General features: G+C 38.6%; 1 protein-coding gene across 1 annotated transcript; it reads left to right on the forward strand.

Moving 5' to 3' along the window:
* The first annotated feature begins 355 nt into the window (after positions 1–355).
* LOC141336134 (protein NLRC3-like) lies at positions 356–4073 on the forward strand. Its single transcript, XM_073841661.1, has 2 exons — positions 356–429; positions 2207–4073. Exons 1-2 carry the CDS (start codon positions 362–364, stop codon positions 4071–4073), a joined length of 1935 nt encoding a protein of 644 aa, XP_073697762.1. The 5' UTR covers positions 356–361.
* The last annotated feature ends 21764 nt before the right edge of the window (positions 4074–25837 follow it).

Consider the following 25837-nt stretch of genomic DNA (forward strand, 5'->3'; position numbering starts at 1 on the left):
AGTCATTATTGTAAATTACATCGCTAATGTCATAGAATAGCATAGTTCTAAAAATAGCTGGCACATTGTAACACAGTGTTACAACATTCAGTGTTACAATAGCAGATTTGCTGTAATTAAAAAAAAGTTATTAAAGTCAGAAAAGTGTCAGTGAGAGAGTATAAATGTGTGGGATCAGATCTGAACATACTGAGAAATGCTGAAGGAAATAAATGAACGATATCAATAAAAATGGTCCACCCAAACTTACAATTAATGAAACAGGAGGCAGAACTAAATGAAAATAACCTTAATTAATTCTGTGTGTTTTCTCAGAATCTGGTGTCAACGATCTTCATCTCCAGAACCCAGCAGTGTGTCTATGAAGAGTGAAGGATCATTGCCTGAACCTCCCAATTTAAGTGATGAACCAGTGACCTCTGACCCCAGGTGAGCATAAACATGTAGTAGTGATTTAACTGATCTAGTGAAACTGGGAAAAGACAATAAATGTGAGATCCAAAAACACACAGAGAAATTAGTTTGTTTTTCTTTTTATTTCTGATGTGCCTCGTTTTAAATAAACACTAGTAACTGGGATGAAAAAATTTAAATGTACTTTTGCTATGGTTAAATAATGGCCAGCGATATCTTCAAAAGAGTTTTGCATGCAGCACATGCTGATATATCTTTGCAATTTGAAAATCATGCTAAACAATATTACAGTTTCTATTTAATGTTGGTATATTGTGCAGCCCTTGACTAAACTGTGTGTGTCATTCAAACACAAATTTATCTGCAACCAAATGACTTTTGTGTAACCCAGCTTTTCCCAAACTGTGACCCTCAAATTGGTCATGAACCACAGTTTTAAAACCCCTGATCTATTTTGATCACTACCATAGACATCTATGTTTCAACCAAAACTATAACCTTTTTTAATGTTTGTAACACAGAAATAACTATGATGTGTTGAATGAGTGTTTCCACATCGGAATCCTGGCGACCGATCTCATTCATCAACATGGGCAGTGAGAAAATACACACTGCTCAAGCTCTGCTACTGCTTGAGATGTGAAAGAGGACTAAGGGACATTGTCATTTAGGAATGATATTGCATGGGTGTTTGAATCAAGAGTGCAGCCTTTTATCAATTAATTGTGCAGCTCTACAACCAGTCAGACATTATGGAATTGGCTGGCTATGTTTGCCACCCTAATTGCTGCATGCAGATTTATTCAAAATGACTCAAGCAGGCACATGCATGATTTGTTTTTTCTATCAGCATGACACCCAACAGAAATAATAAATAAATAATAAATAATATTCACATGACTTATTCAATATTCAAGTGACTTATGCCTCATTCCTGTCAGTGTTTGCAGAGTTTATTGAGAGGGTTTCCCCACTTAAAGGTGCTCATAGATGTAAAAAGAAACACTACATTACTTTGTTAAACTGTGGCAAAAACTCTGCAGTGTATCAATGACAGAAAATAAATCTATGGGATTGGCTCTGAAGATACTGAGAAATGCTAAAGGAAATTAATGAATGAGGTCAATAAAATTATCCATCCATACTGACAAAAATGAAACTGAATTATTTCCGTTGTTTTTTTTTTTTCTTTCTTTTTCAGAATCTGATTAAAATGTAGTTGTGATTTAATTTATCTAGTGAAACTGAGATGAGGGCACAAAAACACAAAGACATGTTACTTAGTTTTCTTTACTTCTGTTGCACCTCAAATCTGGGCACAAAAGCAGTGAACTTTGATCAAGTTTGGGGGCAGCCGTGGCCTAATGGTTAAAGAGTCGGACTTTTAACCCAAAGGTTGTGGGTTCGAGTCTCAGGTCCGGCAGGGATTGTAGGTGGGCGGTGTGAATATACAGCACTTTTTCCACCGTCAATAACACGACTGAGGTGAGTCCCTTGAGCAAGGCACCGAATCCCCAACTGCTCCCCGGGCGCCTCAGCAATGGCTGCCTACTGCTCCGGGTGTGTGTTCACTACTGTGTGTGCCCACTTGGATGGGTTAAATGCAGAGAACAAATTCCTAGTATGGGTCACCATACTTGGCCTCACATCACCTCCTTTCCTTTCCTTTAAAAAAAAGTTATCAGTTATGGAAAAACAAGACTACAAATTTTATTTATTTACCTTTTACTGTTGTTGTTTTTTTTGTTTTTTTTTTAGGTTTTTAAATGTTTCTTACTGTGCTTCTCTCTAGAGTGGATAGAGATAATCAGACAGAAGATGAGAATCCTTCTGAACCAGTAGATGATGAACTACAGAGAGTCAAGGACCAGCACAAAACCAGCATGAAGAACAAATATGAGAGATTATTTGAGGGACTGAAACTCCAGAAGAACGAAACCCTCCTGAACAGGATCTACACACAGCTCTACATCATAGAGGGAGAGAGAGAAGGAGTGAATGAAGAACATGAGGTTTTACAGATGGAGAAAACAGCCAGAACACAACACTCACAAGACACTCAGATCGACTGCAATGATATCTTTACAGCCTCATCTGAACCAGGATATGAGGAGAAAGACCAAATCAAGACTGTTCTTACTAAAGGCATCGCTGGAATCGGAAAAACCGTCTCTGTGCAGAAGTTCATTCTGGACTGGGTCGAGGGAAAAGCCAATCAGGATGTAGATTTCATGTTTGTGCTTCCATTTCGAGAGCTGAACTTGATCCGAGATCATCAGTACAGTCTTCACAGACTTCTGCTGGACTTTCATCCTGAACTTCAAGATCTGGACTCAAAGATTTATGAGGAGTGTAAAGTTGTGTTCATCTTTGATGGTCTGGATGAAAGCAGAATCACACTGATGTTTTCAGATGATCAGAAAGTTTGTGATGTGACTGAGACTTCATCAGTGGGTGTGTTGATGTCAAACCTCATGAAAGGAGAACTGCTTCCCTCTGCTCTCATCTGGATCACCTCCAGACCAGCAGCAGCCAATCAGATCCCCTCCAAATACATCAACCGTCTGACAGAAATTCAGGGATTCAATGAGCCTCAGAAGGAGGAATATTTCAGGAAGAGAATCAGTGACCAGCATCAAGCCAGCAGAATCATCTCACACATCAGAAGAGCAAGAAGCCTCCACATCATGTGCCACATCCCCGTCTTCTGCTGGATCTCATCCACTGTGCTTCAGAAGATCCTGGAAGAAGATCTGAGTGCAGAAATCCCTCAAACTCTGACTGAAATGTACATCCACTTCCTGCTGATTCAGATCAACATGAGGAACCAGAAGTATGAAGAGAGAGATCCAGAGAAACTCCTGCAGTCCAACAGAGAAGTGATTGTGAAACTTGCTGAAGTGGCTTTCAATCAGCTGATGAAGGGCAATGTGATGTTCTACGAGGAGGACCTGATTGAGAGCGGCATAGACGTCACTGACGCTTCAATGTATTCTGGGATTTGCACTGAGATCTTTAAGGAGGAATCTGTGATTCATCAGAGGAAAGTCTACAGCTTCATCCATCTGAGCTTTCAGGAGTTTCTGGCTGCTTTCTATGAGCTTTACTGCTATTTAACGAAGAACACAGAGACGCTGGCATTCTTTCAGTATGGATTCATATTTAACAGATTTCAGGCATACTCTCTGTATGATCTATTAGTATCAGAAGTAGATAAAGCCCTGGAGAGTAAGAGTGGCCAGCTGGATCTGTTTCTGCGGTTTCTGCTGGGCGTCTCACTGGAGTCCAATCAGAGACTCTTACAGGATCTACTGACACACACAGAGAACAGACCAGAGAACATCAGGAGAACCACATGGTACATTAAAGAGAAGATCAAAGATGATGATTCTGGTCTCTCCGCTGGTCAATCCATCAATCTGTTCCTCTGTCTGCTGGAAGTGAAAGATCAGACTCTGTCCAGAGAGATTCAGGAGTTTGTGAAATCAGGCAAACACTCAGAGAAGAAACTCTCTGCTGGTCACTGCTCAACAATCTCCTACATGATTCAGATGTCAGAGGAGCCGCTGGATGAGCTGGACCCCATGAAATACAACACATCATATGAGGGCAGAAGAAGACTGATACCAGCTGTGATCAACTGCAGGAAAGCTCTGTGAGTGTTTAATCATTAACTAAAGTATCACATTTAATAATGAATCTGACATCTTTAAAATAAATGTTCCTAAATGAGAGATTTTCTCCTAAATAACAGGCCAGAATCTTAAATGAGTCACAACACTCTTAATACAGTAGATAGTTGATCAAAATGTGTGTTAGTGCTGCATTAAATACACTCAGTCTGATGTGAAACTCATTCATTAAATCAGCAGCAGGTGAAGCAAAGAGACAGACACTATTCATCAGTAAAGCTGGAATTCAGACATTTTCACTTGTGAATGAAGATAAAATAGTGACATACATTACTGGTAATATCTATAGCAATAATAATATAGCATTATAACATTTAATCTTTACTAATTATTCATAATGAATGTTTAATGTCCCAGCTGTTTGACTATTACAGTACCTATTATGAGAGATATAGGTTTAGTTTTCTAACACAATTACTTTGTCACAATCAGGATCAAATTAATGTCATTTTGTAATGGCATTTCAGCAGGTCACACATGTTCTTATTCATTATCTGTCCATTTATGACGCATCTATTCTGGTTTACAGAACCATAGTATGCCTTCCATATGCTCATGACATGCCAACAAATATAATATCCACGAAAATGTTGATCAGTTTTTTCATGAAATCGAATGAGTTAAAACCTCTGAATGAGTTCAAACATGAAAGCACTGTATTTATTCAGTCTGATGAATCAACTAAAAAATAATGAAGAAACAAGTAAATGGACACAAAATACAGGCACATGCAGAGATGGATGCCCAAAAAATTCTCAAACACCTGCCCTTTTGTCTTGTGACTAGATAACTGCCTTTCTAAAAGACATGTCTTTGTTATATTTAATTTATCATTTAAATTTGGCTCGTGGCATTAATTCTTAAGGTCATGCAACACAACTGCATTTAATTCTGTGGGTCTGTCCTCTATGGAAATGTTTAGTGACATCAGAGCACACGTTGGACATGGAGAGAATTAGAATTTTCATCAACAACAAATGAAGAAAAATCTAAGTAAATATTGCTTGATCAGTTAATATATTTATTCTACATCATTTCCACGCTGTTGTGTACCTTGAGCTTAGAATTCACACTTAACTTGGGAAACCTTTTGCTACAAACTTTGCTTGAGAGAATAATTTGTCTGTCCTCATAGTTGCCATAAATGCTAAATACAATGTACTTCACCTTAGTTTTCCATGTGATGCTATGTCAGAATGTAGGATCAACAAATCTTTAACAGATTCTTAAATTTGTAATGCTTCAGTAGGAAGGAAACCACAGCATTAACAACAACCTTAAAATAGACTTTGGGCATGTTTTCTTGCAGAATCATCATTCTAATAGAAGGGAAAAGTTTAATACTGTAGTGTTTTATTTTATACAAAAAATATTAAGCTCTCATCATGCAAAAGTGTGACATAAAATGATAGCCTATATATTAACACTAAAGACAATAGTTAGCACAAAATAATATATATTTAAATCTTGGCTTACATATTCCATGTCAAGCTAAAGCATAATTAAACTAATGTCTAACAACGGACAAAAAAAAACAAAAAAAAACAAAAAAACAATCTGATCAACAATAAACAGCATTTTACTGAAAACTTGATGTTAGCAGGTGAAATGTCGATCCAAGAAGTGGCAAAAGACTGTGAAGCTTTGGAGATTTGAAGCCATCTTCTGCATCTGTGATGATCCTACTGAATATAAACCAGATGTAGTATTTAATAGAAACATGATTTTCTTTGCTTTTTGCTCAAAATGTTGTATATATATATATATATATATATATATAAACCTTACCAACATCCAAGTGTTGATAAATAAAATAATGCTTATTTTAGAATTAAACTTTTTCTTTTTCTTTTTTTTTTTAAAGTAGAGGCTGTGTTCTTTATTTTGATGTATTCTTTATTTGATGTAAATATTCTAGGTGCCATGACATTTTTGTGAAAATCATCAAAAAAGCTTGCAATGGCAGCAAACCTTTTCTCAAAAATGCTGGGGGGAAAGCGTTAATTGTGAGTCCTCTTAAATCAAATCTGCATCTGAATTAAAAAAAAACACACAAAAAAACACAACACTTGAAACTAATTGAAAACCTATAAATCGTGAATTGACTCGATTTTCTGTCCACCCAAACATTCACAGTCCTAGTCTTTATGGGTTTTGCTATATACAGTATCAGGGCTCTACAGTACTTGACTGAAACTACTGCGTGCCAACAATGAAAAAAAAATGTACTGCGACTATCAACAGCAGCTCGAATGGTGTTTCATATTTTAAATTGTTTCTACTGAAAAAAATCTGAAGAAGTGATCGTCTGAAGCCTCCATGTCCATGTCCTGCACTTCAGCTTCCACTCTCCACACAAACGATTGGATATGCGTCTAACAGCACACATTTATATAGGTTAAGCGTGTACTGTAATATAACAGTGTGATATGATTGAGCTGTTTTAGATCTAGAATTTTTATTTTAGGCAAGTCGTGATGATTTAAAGGTTGTATCAGCGATTTCTAGCCTAAAACATAAAGTGTCAAATTCAGCTGACCTTTCTTCACGATCCGCTCGCTGCCTGCCCCATAAATTGTCTGTGAAAAAACCGCGTCTCTCTGGTCAGCCTAGGGTCCGAGATATGCCAAAAAAACAATCGGCGCTATCAACAATAACCACAGATAAACAAACCGTGTTCCAACCAATCAGCGTCAGGGGGTTCGTGTTGTGGACTTTCCTACTGGTGCAGGGATGTGAGGGAGGCGGAGCGAAAGTCCACAACACCAAACCCCTGACGCTGATTGGTTGGAACAATGTTTGTTTTTGCTGTGGAAAGGTTGGTAGTGCCGATTGTTTTTTTGGCATATCTCGGACCCTAGGCTGACCAGAGAGACGCGGTTTTTTCACAGACAATTTATGGGGCAGGCAGCGAGCGGATCGTGATGAAAGATAAGCTGAATTTTACACTTTATGTTTCAGGCTAGAAATCGCTGATACAACCTTTAAGAAGACTAAATTGATCAAACATATGCTATGATCAACTCACTGTCTGCCGCTGGATCGTTACTTTAAAAAAATGAAAACTTACGTTTAACAAACAAAAAAATGTTTTTTTTCTAAATTAACTTAAAGGAGTAGTTCACTTTCAGAACAAAAATGTACAGATAATGTACTCACCCTCTTGTCATCCAAGATGTTCATGTCTTTCTTTCTTCAGTCGATAAGAAATTATGTTTTTTGAGGAAAACATTTCAGGATCTCCATATAGTGGACTTCTATGGTGCCGAAAAAATCAGCCGTTCGAACAAATCAAATGTATGATATGATTCAGTAATTAAATCAGTGACAGTTTTAGTTTTAAATATTGTTTTAGTTATTTAAATCATTGAATATTTCTATATTCAATGTGCACATCACAGGCTCATACAATGCAAGGTGGTGCATAGAGCTCATTGGTCCAAGAGCAGGCCAGCTCACATGTGCGACAGGTGTCATTCTGGTTCAGCTACTCTAATAATTCATATATTCTGGTCCTGCCCTTCCATGATTTTTTTTTTTTTTTTTGGAGGTCAATTTTTGTCTCATTGTCAGCCATTACCACTGCTGATATTCCACCTTCTCCAGTTACTGGTTTATTTGGTGTTCTCCCACCTGGCCAAACTTTACCTTACTCCTTTTGCTGTGGGAACCCCTTCGCAAACATGACCAAACTCTTCAGCTTCACCCTGTTTTTTGTGATTGAGTCCCCATCTCCAACTTTCAGCTTGGTACTGGATACTAGTTTTGGTCAGCACACTGTAGACCTGTATTTTCTGTATGTAAGATTGCACTAGTGTTATTTGTTACATAGCTTACTGTTACATATTGTTTTTGTTGTCCTTTATTTATTTATGTACTTATTTTTCTTAGTTTTGTATCTTTTTGTAATTTGTTTTAAAATGTATAAATAAAACACACACATATATATACAGGTCCTTTTCAAAAAATTAGCATATTGTGATAAAGTTCATTATTTTCTGTAATGTATTGATAAACATTAGACTTTCATATATTTTAGATTCATTACACACAACTGAAGTAGTTCAAGCCTTTTATTGTTTTAATTTTGATGATTTTGGCATACAGCTCATGAAAACCCAAAATTCCTATCTCAAAAAAATAGCATATTTCATCCGACCAATAAAAGAAAAGTGTTTTTAATACAAAAAAAAGTCAACTTTCAAATAATTATGTTCAGTTATGCACTCAATACTTGGTCGGGAATCCTTTTGCAGAAATGACTGCTTCAATGCGGCGTGGCATGGAGGCAATCAGCCTGTGGCACTGCTGAGGTGTTATGGAGGCCCAGGATGCTTCGATAGCGGCCTTAAGCTCATCCAGAGTGTTGGGTCTTGCGTCTCTCAACTTTCTCTTCACAATATCCCACAGATTCTCTATGGGGTTCAGGTCAGGAGAGTTGACAGGCCAATTGAGCACAGTAATACCATGGTCAGTAAACCATTTACCAGTGGTTTTGGCACTGTGAACAGGTGCCAGGTCGTGCTGAAAAATGAAATCTTCATCTCCATAAAGCTTTTCAGCAGATGGAAGCATGAAGTGCTCCAAAATCTCCTGATAGCTAGCTGCATTGACCCTGCCCTTGATAAAACACAGTGGACCAACACCAGCAACTGACATGGCACCCCAGACCATCACTGACTGTGGGTACTTGACACTGGACTTCAGGCATTTTGGCATTTCCCTCTCCCCAGTCTTCCTCCAGACTCTGGCACCTTGATTTCCGAATGACATGCAAAATTTGCTTTCATCCGAAAAAAGTACTTTGGACCACTGAGCAACAGTCCAGTGCTGCTTCTCTGTAGCCCAGGTCAGGCGCTTCTGCCGCTGTTTCTGGTTCAAAAGTGGCTTGACCTGGTGCCTGTACACGGTGGCTCTGGATGTTTCTACTCCAGACTCAGTCCACTGCTTCCGCAGGTCCCCCGAGGTCTGGAATCGGTCCTTCTCCACAATCTTCCTCAGGGTCCGGTCACCTCTTCTCGTGTGCAGCGTTTTCTGCCACAATTTTTCCTTCCCACAGACTTCCCACTGAGGTGCCTTGATACAGCACTCTGGGAACAGCCTATTCGTTCAGAAATTTCTTTCTGTGTCTTACCCTCTTGCTTGAGGGTGTCAATGATGGCCTTCTGGACAGCAGTCAGGTCGGCAGTCTTACCCATGATTGCGGTTTTGAGTAATGAACCAGGCTGGGAGTTTTTAAAAGCCTCAGGAATCTTTTGCAGGTGTTTAGAGTTAATTAGTTGATTCAGATGATTAGGTTAATAGCTCGTTTAGAGAACCTTTTCATGATATTCTAATTTTTTTAGATCGGAATTTTGGGTTTTCATGAGCTGTATGCCAAAATCATCAATATTAAAACAATTAAAGGCTTGAACTACTTCAGTTGTGTGTAATGAATCTAAAATATACGAAAGTCTATCAAAATATATGAAATGTTTATCAGTACATTACAGAAAATAATGAACTTTATCACAATATGCTAATTTTTTGAAAAGGACCTGTGTGTGTGTATGTATATATATATATATATATATATATATATATATATATATTCAAAATGTTATTTAAAACATTAATCTCAACATGAATTTATGAATTTAATTGTGCCACCTCTGTAGTATAATTGAATTTTGTTAATACTGATTTCATTTGATTGGTAACTTCTTCTTCTTTTCTGTTGTTTTGTCATTGTACTATTAAAAATCCTGTAAGTTTCAAAAATTTCTAATTATCTAAACCTTGAAACCAAGATTAAAGCTTGCCGCAGATGAGGGTGAAATTGAATCTGAGGTGGCACAGTCAGATCAGAGGGGTACCGATATTTCAGTCGAAATCTCATTCGGTTTAGTTTTTCATGTTTAAAATCATATTCTGGGGATGAAGGGGTCTGTCTCTGCAGGGGGGCTTCAGGGTGTCATAGGAAAAACCCTTCTCACATTTTGTATGAGGCATAATACTTTTTGTCTTCAAGCAGAGGCTTAGAGTTGCAGATTATGTAAATGCTTTGTTTATTAGTCTGTAACATTTATAAATGAGAATTAGGGGTCTTGTAGGCCTCTGGGCTCCGGAAAGTAGAAAGGACTATACTAATGCACTGTAGCCATGTATTTGTATTGCTGTTGTTGTTTTATTAAGTTGAGTCTATTGTACTGTTTGGTTATTCATTGGTGTGGAAGTGTATTGATGTGAAACACTACACACTGTGAGATGAAGAACATTTTTGGAAGAAATTCCAACAATAAAGTGTAATTGAATGTACAGTTAGTCAGTCATAATGTTGATGTGTGTCTGTAGATGATCTGAATGTTGATGTGTGTGTTCTGCTCTCTTTCAGGTTTGCTGGCTGTAATCTCTCTGATCAGTGTTGTGAGCGTTTGTCTTCAGCTCTTCAATCCTCAAACTGTGTCCTTAGATGGCTGGATCTGAGTAACAATGACCTGCAGGACTCTGGTGTAAAGATTATTTCTGATGGACTGAAGAGCCCAGACTGTCAGCTGCAGATACTGAGGTACTGAAGAACATACAAGAGATAATTGAAAGTCAGCTGGTCATAATTTTGATGTGTGTCTGTAGTAGGGGTGGCAAGGTACATGGAAAAAAACCGAACCGTTCTGTTCGCTCGTCTCGGTTCGATGCGTGTGTGCGTCACACGGTTCAACGCATGCACAATGTAGCCTCATGCACGTTTTTGCGTGAAATAAGAGATGTGTGGACATACAGACTGTAAAAGTGGAGTGCTGCAGTTTACATCACGTGTAGAAATGGCAAGTGGAAGAGATAAGAAAGGCTGCCCAGGGGCCGTTCACATGTAGCGTCTTTTGCATGCTCAAGTTAGTTATTTTAGATGTAGACGTGCGGTATGCGCGCTCACAATGGAAGCGAGGCGCTCGTTTTTTCCAGGCGCATCTATGCCGCAAGCGCACCGCAGGTCATATGACATGAACCAACCAATCACTTGTTTAAAAGACAGAGCTTAAAGAGTTCCTCTCTTTTTCTTTTAAAAGATACTATTTTTGTAAGAGCAACACTGAAGTTAATTCTTAAGTTCAATATTTAAGTGCAAAAAAGGCACATAAATTCCTGTAGAGATAGCAATACACATTCTCCTGTTATCGCCAAATAAATGAAAAGCATGTCATCAATGTCTTCTCTCTTGCTGTATCAAAATCTCTCCTAGATTTCCTCAGAGATGGTCCCAATAATGTGCTTAAAGTCAAGTCTAATTCAGTTTATGCATGATTACATGATATAACTTTTTTAATACTGTATCCTAAATTGTGGATAATTAAGCTGTATATCATATGCTGAAGTACATTTTTGGAGTTGTTAAAGATTAAAAGAAAAATAACAACAAGAACCGCGCAGAACCGAAAACCGTGACCCTAAAACCGTGATACAAACCGAACCGGTTTTGTGAACCGTGCCAACCCTAGTCTGTAGATGATCTGACTGTGTGTGTCTGTAGATGATTTTTCTGTGTGTGTCTGTAGGTTGTCAGGCTGTATGGTGACAGAGGAAGGCTGTGGTTATTTGTCTTCAGCTCTGAGTTCAAACCCCTCACACCTGAGAGAGCTGGATCTGAGCTACAATCACCCAGGAGAATCAGGAGTACAGCTGCTCAAACACAGACTGAAGGATCCAAACCATAAACTGCAGATACTCAAGTATGTCAAACACTGATTCTGACATACTAAATGTGTGTGAATGATGCAGATCTACATTAATGTGTGTTTGTGTGTTTATAGTGTGGATCATGGAGGAGAGATCATGATGACAGCAGGACTACGAAAGTGTAGGTCTGCAAACACACACACACACACACACACACACACACACACACACACACACGCACTCTCTCTCTCTCTCTCTCTCTCTCTCTCTCTCTCTCTCTCTCACTCACTCACTCACTCACTCACTCACTCACTCAATTCAATTCAAACAGCTTTATGGGCATGACAAAAGCACATTTTGCATTGCCAAAGCATACATAAGAATAGAGAACATATACAACAGATGGTAATGTGGAACAATCAAGTTAATTGAAATAACATTTGAAGAAGTAAAATTGAAGGACGGACATTAGAACAAAGAAAATGAATAGTAAAAACTGTGTAACTCTTTGTTCTGTCTCTGTCATTCCATGCACAAGAACATGGTCTATTACAGTAGCTCTAATTTAATCTGAAAAGACAGATTTTGGTTTTGCTCTTACTCCCCTTTCAGCTTCTGGTATTTGCACTCTTCTGTAACTCTCAAAACGACGGATGCAGCCGTGCCATCTGTCCACTTTGAACTGGCTTTGATTTTGTATATTTAAATAGTTAGAAACAAGTGTGAAGAATTTTGAATTATTGTGTGTAAATGACAACAGCCGTGTTGCGGTTGTGCTTCACTTTTGCTTTCTTGTGTTGATGAGGACACAAGAGGAAGATGAAAGTAGATGAAGAGGCCTCAAGGCAAGATGAATGTGGAGTTGCTGGTGTCTTTGGTGTCTGAACACAAAGAGCTTTTTGACAAACGCGACAGCGACTACAAAAATCTCGATAAAAGGGAATTGTTTTGGAGAGGAATTGCAGATCTGCTGCTTGAAAAATTCAACATTCTGTTTACCAGTTAACAAAAAAGAGCGTGAATGGTTTTGACAAGCACATAAATACTGGCTCTCTTCTTCTTCTGTGTGACAAGCAAGTGTCAGAAGCGTAATGTTGTGCAGAGATACCTTGTGTACTGACGTATTTCTGTTTTTTATTAAGCGCCATGCGAGTGAATTCGCCAGTGAAAATCGATTGGGTATCCTGATGGAAAAACATCTCGAAAAATGCTGCCGATATGCGCACAATTTTCAAAACTAACAATTTGCAACTAATGCAAACAGTGACCACTATAATGGTTGCTTATAAATTGTGATTTCATCCTTTGGTGATTCTGCTTGTTAACATCAAGTGTCTTCACTAATGATCAATCATCACTTAATTAATCACTAATTATCTCATTAAAGGATTAGTTCACTTTCAGAACAACAGTTCACAGATAATTTACTCACCCCATTGACATCTTTTTTTCTTCCGTCGTCAAGAAATATTTTTTTTTTAAATAAACATTATCGGAAATTAAAGACTTAAATGGTGCTCTGAAATTTGCACCTTCAAAATGCAGTTTAAATGCGGCTTCAAAGGGCTGTAAACAATTCCGTCAGACGAAAAAGGGTCTTGTCTACCGAAACGATCAGTCATTTTCTTAGAAAAATATTTTTATATACCTTTTAAGCACTGAAGCACTTGTCTAGTACTAGGGCTGTGATGCGCGTTCTCAACGCTACATACTACGTAATCACGTCGAAACGACATATGCGGAACTACAGACCCAGTGTTTACAAAGCGAACTTGCAAAGACAAACACTCTTTACCAACTAGGTACAACGCAAAGTACAACAATTTCAGATGATTCTGTTGCTGGAGGAGAACATGAGATGGAGTTTTTTGCCATTCCCTACCTTTTTGAGCCAGAATATAGAAGCAATGAACTCAGAGAGAAAATACGGCAGCGGCGATTACACAAGCCTCGGGCAAAACGCGTTCAAACGAGACGTGATGGTGCAAGTGTGGAAAATGCCAGCCATTGCCAACAGAGCAGGAATCTCGCTGCTGTCCTTTGACCTTTTGACGTGATTATGTAGCATCGCGAATGCGCATCACAGCCCTAGTGCTAGACAAGTTTCAGTGCTTAAAAGGTATATATATATATAAAAAACAATTCTGAGAAAATGACCGATCGTTTCGGTAGACATAACCCTTCTTCGTCGGATCATTTACAGCCCTTTGAAGCCGCATTTAAACAAAATTTTGGAGGTTCAAATTTAAAAGCACCATTTAAGTCCATTATATGGAGAAATTTCCAGAAATGTTTATCTCTTCCGAGTCGATTCTATTTGATTCATTAGAATTTTGGGACTTTCGTTCCGCCCCTTTTAGCCTTGACCAATCCACACACACAGCTCGCAATCCTCACGCAGCTGAGCTGAAGAAAAGCAGCGACCCAGATGGCACTAAAGCCCCAGTCACATGAGCGCATTTCATTGTGTATGCGTTTATGAAGATTTCATGGTGTTTTCTTTATTTCTTTTTGATATAATATGACTTTATAATTGTCAGACGAATCTGAAATTTGTCTTGCGTAACGGTATGTTGATACGGAGCCCCTTACGTCACCTGTAGAAGAAAAATAATTAATCCGTGGGGACGGTTTTGCAATTCGTTCCCTCAGTTTATAAACCGTTCTCACGAATTCTTAACCTGTTCCCTCAGTTTAACAATTCGTGCCCACGGATTAACAAACCGTGCCCACGAATTTCCAATCCGTGCGCTCAGATTTTGAATCCGTACCCACAAATTCAAAATCCCTGCGCACGCTTTCGCAATCCGTTCCCACAGTTTGTAAACTGCTCTCACGGATTTGTGGCCCCACCCCCAAATTCAACCAGGACACCTGTTTATATGCTGGATGCTTTGTTTTGCATTTAATATATTTTATTTCTCAGTAGGCTATATGAGACTATGCAACACTGACAAAACAGAGTTTTTAGCTTTATTTTATATTAATCACCAACAGATTAGCTGCCAAAACACCGTGTGTTTTATCCTATTGGTTATTAATGTAAAATAAACGCTAAAAAGAAGCCTGTTTTGTAAGTGCGGTCATGGTACTAAAATAAAATAATAAGTGAAGAGCGCTGTTCAAACGGCTTTGTTTTATTTATTAATATTTTTCGTAATATAAAATTGCCTGAATAATAATAATAAAAGTATTGGAGAGGAGAAGGTAAAAAGCAATACAAAACAAATAATGTACAGGTTATTTTGTCATTCCTTTGATCTCAAACTAAATGCAATGTAACAATAGGCCTTATTTAATAGTGCAGCATGTATCTAACTCTGGGTGAAAAGCTTATCACAAATCACCAAAATGAGTTATGTTAAGAATGACATTTCCAAAACTGTAAAAGGTAAACAGTTCACGGTCTTAAGTGCACTCATTTATTTAGTCTACAAATTAAAATAATAATTATAATAATTACTATTATCAGTATTATTTACGGTGAGCATTGTCACAAAGCACCTTCTCCCAAAAACAGCGCATACTGTTTCAGCTATTAAAATAGTTCTGTTTTGTATGTCATGGCTAAGTGACTATATTTCGTTTCATTTTTTTATTAAGTTCATTTAGAAAAAAGGTTTGGAGCTGTCACAGTTCTGTCAGTTCATGTCTTTGGTTTATCCCATTTGTTTTCCCCCCGTTGATCTGTGTCATTTTGGTTTAGCCCCATCATCTGTGTAATCACCGTCACCTGTGTTTGATAATTAGTCTGTCTTTATAAGTCTGTTTGTTTCTTGAGTTCTCTGTCGGTCTTTGCTTATGTTATCTGTGATTTCGTGTGTGGAAGTATTCTGTGTTCTTGCCAGTTCCTGTTTGTATCTCTGAAGACTTTATTAAATGTATATATAGTTAATTGTTCATCTCGTTTCGTCTCGTTTCGTCCAGCACGGTAAAACCATAACAGAAAGACCGACCGAAACAGTTTTTTCCGGCACCTTCCCCTACGTTTATTTTTTCGTGTTGTTAGCCTCAGTGTTTTGTTTTTTGGTTTTGATTTTTCTTCATGGACCCCACAGTTCTCCTGATCCTCCTGAGGCAGGGGGAACGCTCTCTTGAGGACCACACACGTGAGTTTCTCTTCCTGGCGAACCAGTCACACTTCCCGGATAGCAGCCTATGCGTCCACTACCGCCTAGGACTGAACTCTGCCACCAAGGCGCTGCTATCCGGGGAGGGTCCTCAAGAGAGCCTGCCGGATTTCATCGAGTGGGTGCTGGCGTCCTGCCGATCATCCTGGACTGTTGACATCGTCAAGGAGGACGTCAGCCCCACTCCAGACCCAGAACCCAGCCAACCATCACCCCGACACGCGGAGTTACAGCCCGAGCCCACCGCTGATGGAGAGCCAGAGCCGAGAGCAACAGAGCCAGAGCCTGACCCATCTGACCAGGTGCGAGAGCCGGCATCAACATCCGTGACGGTGGATTGCCACGTGGAGCAAGAGAGGGCGATAGAGAGCCCTGCCCACTGCACCACTGCTGAGGGTGAGCTTGGACCATATTCTGGGGATTTAATAGACTTTTTCTCGGATCTCATCGAAGATAACTCTGGTAACTTAATTGACTTTGATATGGAAATATCCGTCTGTCCTGTCTGCCCGGAATTCCCACCCACCCACCCTCTGTCATCTGATGCCATGTTCGTCTGGCCGCCGCTGTTCCCTGACAGCCCCTCAGCTCACCCTCAGCCCACCACCTGTGCAGTGGGCTCGCCGCGGGACTGCCAGCTACCATCGGCGTCTCGGCTGGAGGATCCCTCAGCTCCGCCTCCAGCCTCCGAGTCCTGGACTCCGCCTCGGCCCTTCGACCCCGCGGTTCCACCACGGCTCTCGACGCCCTCCTCTACACCGTCGCCCGTCGATCCACCAGCTCCACCGGGCTCCATCGTCTTTTCGGCTCCGCCCTGGTCAGTCGTCACCCCATCGTCACCTCAGGACTCTGCTCCTCCGGCTGTGCCTCGTCGCGCCGTCCCACCGGCTCCTTGGGACTCCTCCTTCCTGCGGGCACAGCCTCCATCCTCTGTCGCTCCGGCTCCACCGCGGATCTCCGGGACTCCGCCTCCGTCTCGGGCGCCAGAGCCTGTTCCACCTTGGCCCTCCGGATCCTCGGCGTCACCCCGGATCATCGGCTCTCCGTCTTCGCCTCGGGCTCCTTCTCCATCTGCTCCGCCTCTGTCGGTCGGCCCCATGGAGTCGGCATGCCTTCATCCACCATGGTTCCTCCCTCCGTCGGCTCCACAGTGGGCCGTCATCATGGCTGCGGTCTGGGTCAGTTCCTCCTGCCTTACGCCCCACCCATGTCCTCCCTGGCTCCTCCCTCCGTCGTCGCCCCTCTGGACTGTACTGTCTTTCACCTGGACTTTTGTTTTGGTCCCCCTCCTGGGGTGGCGTCCTCCGCCGAAGCCACCATGGACATTTTCCTTTTTTCGCCCCTCTTTTCTGTTTTGTTTTTCTTTTTCTACGGCGCGAGGACGCGCCTATTCGGAGGGGGGCGTAATGTCACAGTTCTGTCAGTTCATGCCTTTGGTTTATCCCATTTGTTTTCCCCCCGTTGATCTGTGTCATTTTGGTTTAGCCCCATCATCTGTGTAATCACCGTCACCTGTGTTTGATAATTAGTCTGTCTTTATAAGTCTGTTTGTTTCTTGAGTTCTCTGTCGGTCTTTGCTTATGTTATCTGTGATTTCGTGTGTGGAAGTATTCTGTGTTCTTGCCAGTTCCTGTTTGTATCTCTGAAGACTTTATTAAATGTATATATTGTTAATTGTTCATCTCGTTTCGTCTTGCTTCGTCCAGCACGTAAAACCGTAACAGGAGCATTTTTTGTTCTTTAAAAATAAGTTTGTTTTTTTTGTTTGTTTTTTGTTTTTTAAGTAACGATCAGGCGGCCAGCGGCAGACAGTGAGTTGATCGTGTTTGATAAATTTTGCCTTCTCAGATAATCACGACTTGGCTAAAATAAATATAGATATAGTCTCAAAAAAGTTAAAGTATAAAACAATGTAATTTCATCGTTAAAATAATATAAATGTGCACATAACATATAGGCACATATGCAATTGTTGGTGCAGAGAGTGGAAAGTAAGCTGTTAAAGTAATACATCATTTGGAACTGTAATAGGTCTATACTTTTATTTATGTGCATCACAATAACATCAGAACAGAAAAATAATACATAATACCCTTTTTATCTCCACAGGAGCAAATACATACCTCACAGACAATTACATGTAGGCCTATATCTAGAATGCTTTAAATTATTACTTAATGAAATAATAAAACAATTAATTAATTAATTAATTGGCAATAGGATAAAATGCAGGCGGTAAATATATACACATTTATAGGAAATTAACATTGTTTCATGCTTGGCTTATAAATTTTATTGTCAGCAAGTCGTGATGATTTGAGAAGGCAAAACTGATCAAACACAGGCTATAATGAACTCATTCTCTGCCGCTGGCCGCCTTGTCGTTACTTTAAAAAACAAAAACTTATATTGAACGAACAAAAAAATGCTCCAAACATTTTTCTAAATTAACTTATTAAAAAAACGAAACGAAATACAGTCACTTTGTCATTTCATGCAAAACTGAACTATTTTAATATCTGAGAAACAGTAGTAGGCTATAAGCTTTTTACTCATAATACTTAAAATAGTAATTATTATTATTTTAATTTATAGGCTAAATAAGTGCCCAAATGTGTTTGTGTACTATTCATTCTTAACATGTAGAATTTGGGCGATTTTATGATAAGCTTTTCACCCACAGTTAGATGCTTATTCACTGTTAAAGGTTGTATCAGCGATTTCTAGCCTGAAACATAAAGTGTCAAATTCAGCTGAGCTTTCTTCACGATCCGCTCGCTGCCTGCCCCATAAATTGTCTGTGAAAAAACGCGTCTCTCTGGTCAGCCTAGGGTCCGAGATATGCCAAAAAAACAATCGGCACTACCAACCTTTCCACAGATAAACAAACAGTGTTCCAACCAATCAGCGTCAGGGGTTTGGTGTTGTGGACTTTCGCTCCACCTCCCTCACATCCCTGCACCAGTGGGAAAGTCCACAACACGAACCCCCTGACGCTGATTGGTTGGAACACTGTTTGTTTATCTGTGGAAAGGTTGGTAGTGCCGATTGTTTTTTTGGCATATCTCGGACCCTAGGCTGACCAGAGAGACGCGGTTTTTTCACAGACAATTTATGGGGCAGACAGCGAGCGGATCGTGAAGAAAGGTCAGCTGAAATTGACACTTTATGTTTTAGGCTAGAAATCGCTGATACAACCTTTAATGCAATTATTAAATATGTAATATATTACACTGCATTTAGTTTAAGAGCAAAGTAATGACAACATAACCTGTACATTATTTATTTTGTTAATTTACCATGATCAGCACTTACAAAACATTCTTCTTTTTAGCGTTTATTTTACATGAATAACCAATGGGATAAAACACAAGTGTGGTGTTTTAGCAGCTAATCTATTGGTGATTAATATATAATAAAGCTAAAAACTCTGTTTTGTCAGTGTTGCATAGTCTCATATAGCCTACTATGAGAAAATAAAGTTTAATAAATGCAATACAATGCATCCAGCATATAAACAGGTGTCCTGGTTGAATTTGGGGGCGGGGCCACAAATCCGTGAGAGCAGTTTACAAACTGTGGGAACGGATTGCGAAAGCGTGCGCACGGATTATGAATTTGTGGGTACGGATTCAAAATCCGAGGGTACGGTTTACAAAATCTGAGCGCACGGATTGGAAATTCGTGGGCACGGTTTGTTAATCCGTGGGCACGAATTGTTAAACTGAGGGAACAGGTTAAGAATTCGTGAGAACGGTTTATAAACTGAGGGAACGAATTGCAAAACCGTCCCCACGGATTAATTATTTTTCTTCTACAGGTGACGTAAGGGGCTCCGTATGTTGACACTCTTTACAAACAGACAAAACATACAATATAATCAGGAAAAAAAACAAACAAACAAACAAACAAACAAAAAACACTGGAGCTTTCATTTTACATGGGTCTTGTTTAGCTCTAGGACAGCTTTTGTACAAAGGAATGTTTTAATTTCACCCGATTAAATCTTGGAACCTTATATCTACGCTTAGGAGGTAAAAGTACAAATTCATTATACAACACATGACTAGGATTAGAAACAATATTCATAGCCAGCCTTAAGAGGTTCTTATGATAAGAAAGTTCATATAGTTTTTCAAGAGGCTGTCCTACTATTTTGTATTGGCCATTCTCCTCTACCCATACAAATATAGTAAATGTGTTTTATTCAACTTGTTCTAACTTAACTTGACTTAAGACAGAATAGCTTATATTAATTTGGTATTATAGTCATTCATTTAAGCCATTAGTAATTTTACTTAAACCAGGGGTACCCAACCCTTTTCCTGGAGATCTACCATCCTACAAAGTTCAGCTCCAATCCTGACCAAATACACCTGGGGCCTCATTTATAAAGACTTGCGTAGAAACCATCCTTGATTTTATCTAAGAACTTTTCTGATTTGATCGTAAGAGCGATTCAGAGAAAACGAACGTACCACGAAATCCATGCGTACGCCAGTCACTCGGTTATAAATCACAAATGATTGTGGAATTGTGTGCAGCTGAATGTTCCGCCGTCGAAACGCCCCTGCTTAATTAATTAACATATAAAATGAGCTCATTCCTAAAGCAAAAACTCTGTGACAATGGCAAGAAAAAAGGAGCGCAAGAAATCAAATTATAGTGAGGCTGAACTATCTGCAATACCAGGCATTACCACAAGGAAACGGTCGTACGCCAAGCTGGAGTCTGACGTGGAGATAAGTACTTTTCCACGTCAAAGACGGTTTTTATAAATCTGTACTTTGACGTGGATTTGATCGTACGAACACTCTAAGATCAAATCAGTGCGTAAGAAAGTTTTATAAATGAGGCCCCTGAACCAGCTCATTCAACTTTAGGTAGCACTTGATAATTACAGACAGCTGTGTTGGAGCAGGGCTGGAACTAAACTCTTCAGGAAGGTAGATCTCCAGGAACAGGGCTGGGCATCACTGACTTAAATTGCCTTTTAACCAAGGAGTCTTTCGTAGACTATAGCTATCACGATGCATGTGGGAATGTAAAACACGACATAGAAGAAAATGCAAAGTCTTTAATAAATCCTCAGGCAACAGACAAGGAAACTGGAACATGCACACAGTAGGTAACATTGAAGCTGGACAAAGAAACTCAGAATTTAAACAATTTTATAAAGGGGTGCTAATTACAACGACAGGTGATGGGAATGACACTAATGAGCAGGAAGAACCAAATATGGGCATAGGGAGAAACCAAACAGACAGTCCATGAGGCGTGACAATAGCTCAGTTGTCTCATACCCTGGTCCTGGGTTCCCCCAACACTGCACATTTTGAAATTCCCTTGTCTCTCTTATCTGACACACTCATTTCAGGTCCTGGAGTTTCTTTTAATGAGCTGATGAGTTGAATCAGGTGTGTTTGATTATGGAGACACACAAATTATGCAGTGTTGGGGGACACCCAGGACCAGGGTTGAGAAACACTGCTATCGTCTATTCCACGCTCAAGCGACGGATAAAGCTGGGTGGCTAAAGGAATGACAATGAATGTCTAGGGAAAAATAACTAAAGCATATTTAATTAACTTATTACAGTTATTTGCTTATACATCATTTCAAGAAATGTGTTCCTTATTTGCGAAACACAAATCCATAACTTCTAACTCAATTCACCAAACTTCCTATATTCAGGTCAATATAATTCTGCCCCAGCATCCCATCTTTGGTCTGGGACAGGCCAAAGAATCTCTTCAACATTTGCATGCCTGATTTAACCCTGGCATGCATCAACTAAAATATATGACAATCCGTGTCTTCGTGCCCTTCCTCTTTCTCTTCCACATTGCCCTCTTCCTCCTCCTTCTTCTCCTCCTCCTCTTCCTCTTTCACCTCCTACTTTTCTTCATCAAAATTACACATTGCTGTATGTAGGATATTGATTCAAAAAGACTGGATAAGATTCACAGTTACACTTTTACTGGTGGTCTGACAAAATAAAAATAAAAACACCTTGCAACGTCATTGTGAGATAGAAAAGAAAAGGAAATATTGGCACAAAAGTGAAAATAAAAACTAGAAAGTCCACTGTCAGAATTTGTCACTCTTGTGTTGTCCTCTGTGGTCTATATATGCTTTCCAGTTGAAGGTTCATGAGATGTACCTTTTGAGCTATTTCATAGAACTGCTTTATCATTGGTTAAACTATTTTCTCTTCATAAGTGAAAGTCAAGATTTACTTGAACAATTTGTGGCAAATTTATAAAATTTATATTTTTTTCTAATTTAGAAATTTAGAAATGTGTAGAAAATATGCTTGACAGTTAATGACTAGTTAAAAATTATTGCACAGAGAACTACATAATACATTTTGAACATGACAATAGCAACTGATAATGTAAGAAACTGCAGACAAATGTACATCAATTACAGGAACGTACCAAAGCAAATGCAACTTGTTGAAAAGAATGACAAACATTTTATGATTTACTCAAGTGACTGGATGATTCGGAGATTGAACAAGCAGTTTCAAGAATTTCATTTCTGATCTGAGAAAAACTGTAAGCTGACTTTGGCCCTTATCTCTTTATCGAAAGGCTCTGAGTGGTGTGTGCTACATTTTGACTAGTGTTTCCAGTTGGGTAATTGTGTGCTAATTGAGTTCAAACTTTGCAGACTCAAGTGAACAATATTGAATGCTAGTGTTTCTAAATGACCACATGGTCATTGAGGAGAAATATAGGGATTTGTGTGTAGAGTTTTACTGTAACAGTTCACCAAATCTAACTCATGTGTTAAAGCAGGGAATAGTGTTTATAGTTTAGGGAAATGGGTGTCATTTTTGAAAAATTGCGTTATGGTTTTGAAATTTTAGTTCAAAAGTCTGATTATAGTGTTTTTGCAACTGAGAAAAACGGTAAATAGTAAAATATATCACAATATTACTGCTCTTGCTGTATTTCAGATCACATAGATGCAGGCTTGGTGAGCAGAAGACAATAAAAAAAAACATTAAAAAATCTTACTGTTTTGACTGGTAGTGTATATCAAGCATGTGTACAGTAGTTGGACTGAAACCAAACGTAATTTTGAAAAAGGTGATTATTCCAAAGCATATTCCAAAGCCTATTCTAAAGCCATGTTTAGTTGGTGTTTAGTAAAGCCATGAGTGTTTGCACAAGAGAGGAGTTAGTGTGAGGAACTGATCTATTAGTATGGCATCTTCATCACTTGTGTTTAAAAAAGGAAATCAAGATACTTCCTGTTACACTGTAAAAAAAAATCCGTAATATTTACGGTAAAAAACTGGCAGCTGTGGTTGCCAGAATTTTACCGTAAAAAATACGGTAGCAATGTTTTACATTTTAAGGTTTTCACTTAAATTTACAGGTAAATACCGTAATTTCATACTAAAAACCGTAACTCATATAATGGTAATGTACCAACTTTTTGAAGCACTGAAATCTGTTTTGTACCTTTGTAATAAAATGATAACCACCAAAAGCAGGTGATGATATTAACATCACATGATGAACCAAAGTCCATCACACGGAGGTTTTAAATAATAACATATATAGAAGGTGCACAGTTTCATTCACACAAACACTAAACACCATCATGGTAACACACATAAAACTGAAATAATGCAAAAAACATTAATTTAACAACATTAGATGTAACATACAACCCTAATGTACAAAACTGCCAAGAAAAAAATTAAGATGAAGTTATTTCAACAACAAAAAAACATCAAATAAAAAAATGAAATTCAGGGAATTCTGGGAATGTCAATTTACGGTTATACACTTTTTCACTTCCAAAAACGGTATACTACCGTAAAATTAAATGCAATGTTCAACACAGTTTATCACCGTATATAGAAGGGGAACTTACCGTTAACCATTTCACAAGTTTTGGTCCCACTTTACATTAGGTGGCCTTAACTAATATGCACTTACATTTAAATTAATAATTTGTTACAATGTACTTATTGTGTACATACATGTTTTTACATTGTACTTATCTTTTTTAAAAACCTATATGTAATTACATTTGTAATTATTTTCTGTAATTACCACTGTTGACCCAGCCCTTACACCCTAACCCACCCTTAAACCTACCCATACCACCAAACCTGTCCCTAACCTTACCCATATCCCACCTTAATAGAAGCAAAAGTGTTTTGCAATGCAATATGACCACATTAAGTACATTGTACTTGTTTTTTGATGTAAGTACATAATAGTTAAGGCCACCTAATATAAAGTGTGACCCAAGTTTTTACCGTAGCATTTTTACAGTTTTTTACCGTTAAATTCACTGTCATTTTTTACAGTGTAGATTTGTGTGTTACATAGAGAATTGTGTGTTGTGTTTTGCAAAAAGTGCTTTATGAAATTTAAAACCGAGTCAAAGACTGAGAATTAGCGTATGGTTTTGCAGATTTGGTGTGTGCTTCTGGTGTTTGAGTGTCAGCTTCCACAAATTGTGTGACAAGTAAAGATTGTGTGTGTAAGCAGATGACAAAAACTGTAAGCTACATCCATATTAATCTAGATACATCTGAAAATGCAAGTTTTTCTCAATATTTTGGCCTTTTATCCACACTAAGACAATGCTTTTTCATTGAGAAAACTTATGTTTTTTCCGGCATTGTTGTTTTATATTATGACACAAATTTCATTTGCAAGTCCATCCATCTTCCACTTTAAAATTCTGTAAAAAAAATTTTTAAAGTAAATTCCATTTTAAAATTATTATTATTTTTTTTTTTTTTTTGGGATGAGTTTTGGAAGCAAATTGCTAGTTAATGAAGGTATTTGATTGTCAAATTTGACAAAATACCTGTAAAATAACAGTGTTTGTTAAAGTTTAAAAAAAAGGTTCTGCACTTTATTTAATTAAGAATATTTTACTTAATTTTTTTAACAGTGTGAGAAATGCATATACACACACACACATATATATATATATATTTATTTAAAATATGTATTTTTAAAGGTATATTTATAAATTTAAAATATATTGTGAAAAATATATATATACAGTATATATACAGTGAAAGTGAAAGTCGTGACATATTGTATAAACAAATATATTTTAGGAAATATATTTCTTGGCCATTTAAGTACAAATATTTATTAATGTATTTATGGGAGAGCTCATGTTGAACAAACTCTGGTGTATTGAGCGGATTCTGAATAAACGACTATGATTGGCCGTTGTGTTCACTCTCTCAACAAACTCGTCTGTGATTGGCTCCAATGATCAGCGCTGCAGAAACACACTGTAAATAGAAAGTGTTGATGTTGTTCACAGTCACACAAACACACACAGGATCATCTGAAAACCAAAGCGAGCCGCTGCTGCAGAAACCTGCTATCGTTATGCTTTAACATTTAAACCAGCTTTCTCTATATTAGTGAACACATCTGTGAATAGTGAGGACATTCTGGACAAATCTAGTCAAAGCTGTAAACACACACAGACATCTTCACTGTTGAGCTGTTCTTGATGTTTCTCTCTTCTTGTGTTCAGATGCCTGTGATCTCACTCTGGATCCAAACACAGCAAACACTCGACTCGTTCTGTCTGATGACAACAGGAAGATCACAGATGTGAAAGATCGTCAGCCGTATCCTGATCATCCAGACAGATTTGATGAGGATCCTCAGGTTCTGTGTGTTGAGAGTCTGACTGGACGCTGTTACTGGGAGACTGAATGGAGCGGAGATGGTGCTGGTATATCAGTGTCATATAAAGAAATCAGCAGGAAAAGAAGGAAAGACTGTCAGTTTGAATCTAATGACAAATCCTGGAGTCTGTTCTGCTCTGATCACAGATTCACTGTCTTTCACAATAATAACAGAACTAATATACCTGCAGATCGTTCTCGCTCTAATAGAGTAGGAGTGTATGTGGACGTGTCGATCGGCTCTCTGTCCTTCTACA

Source organism: Garra rufa, chromosome 6, assembly GCF_049309525.1.
Source record: "Garra rufa chromosome 6, GarRuf1.0, whole genome shotgun sequence".
Taxonomy (NCBI): Eukaryota; Metazoa; Chordata; class Actinopteri; order Cypriniformes; family Cyprinidae; genus Garra; species Garra rufa.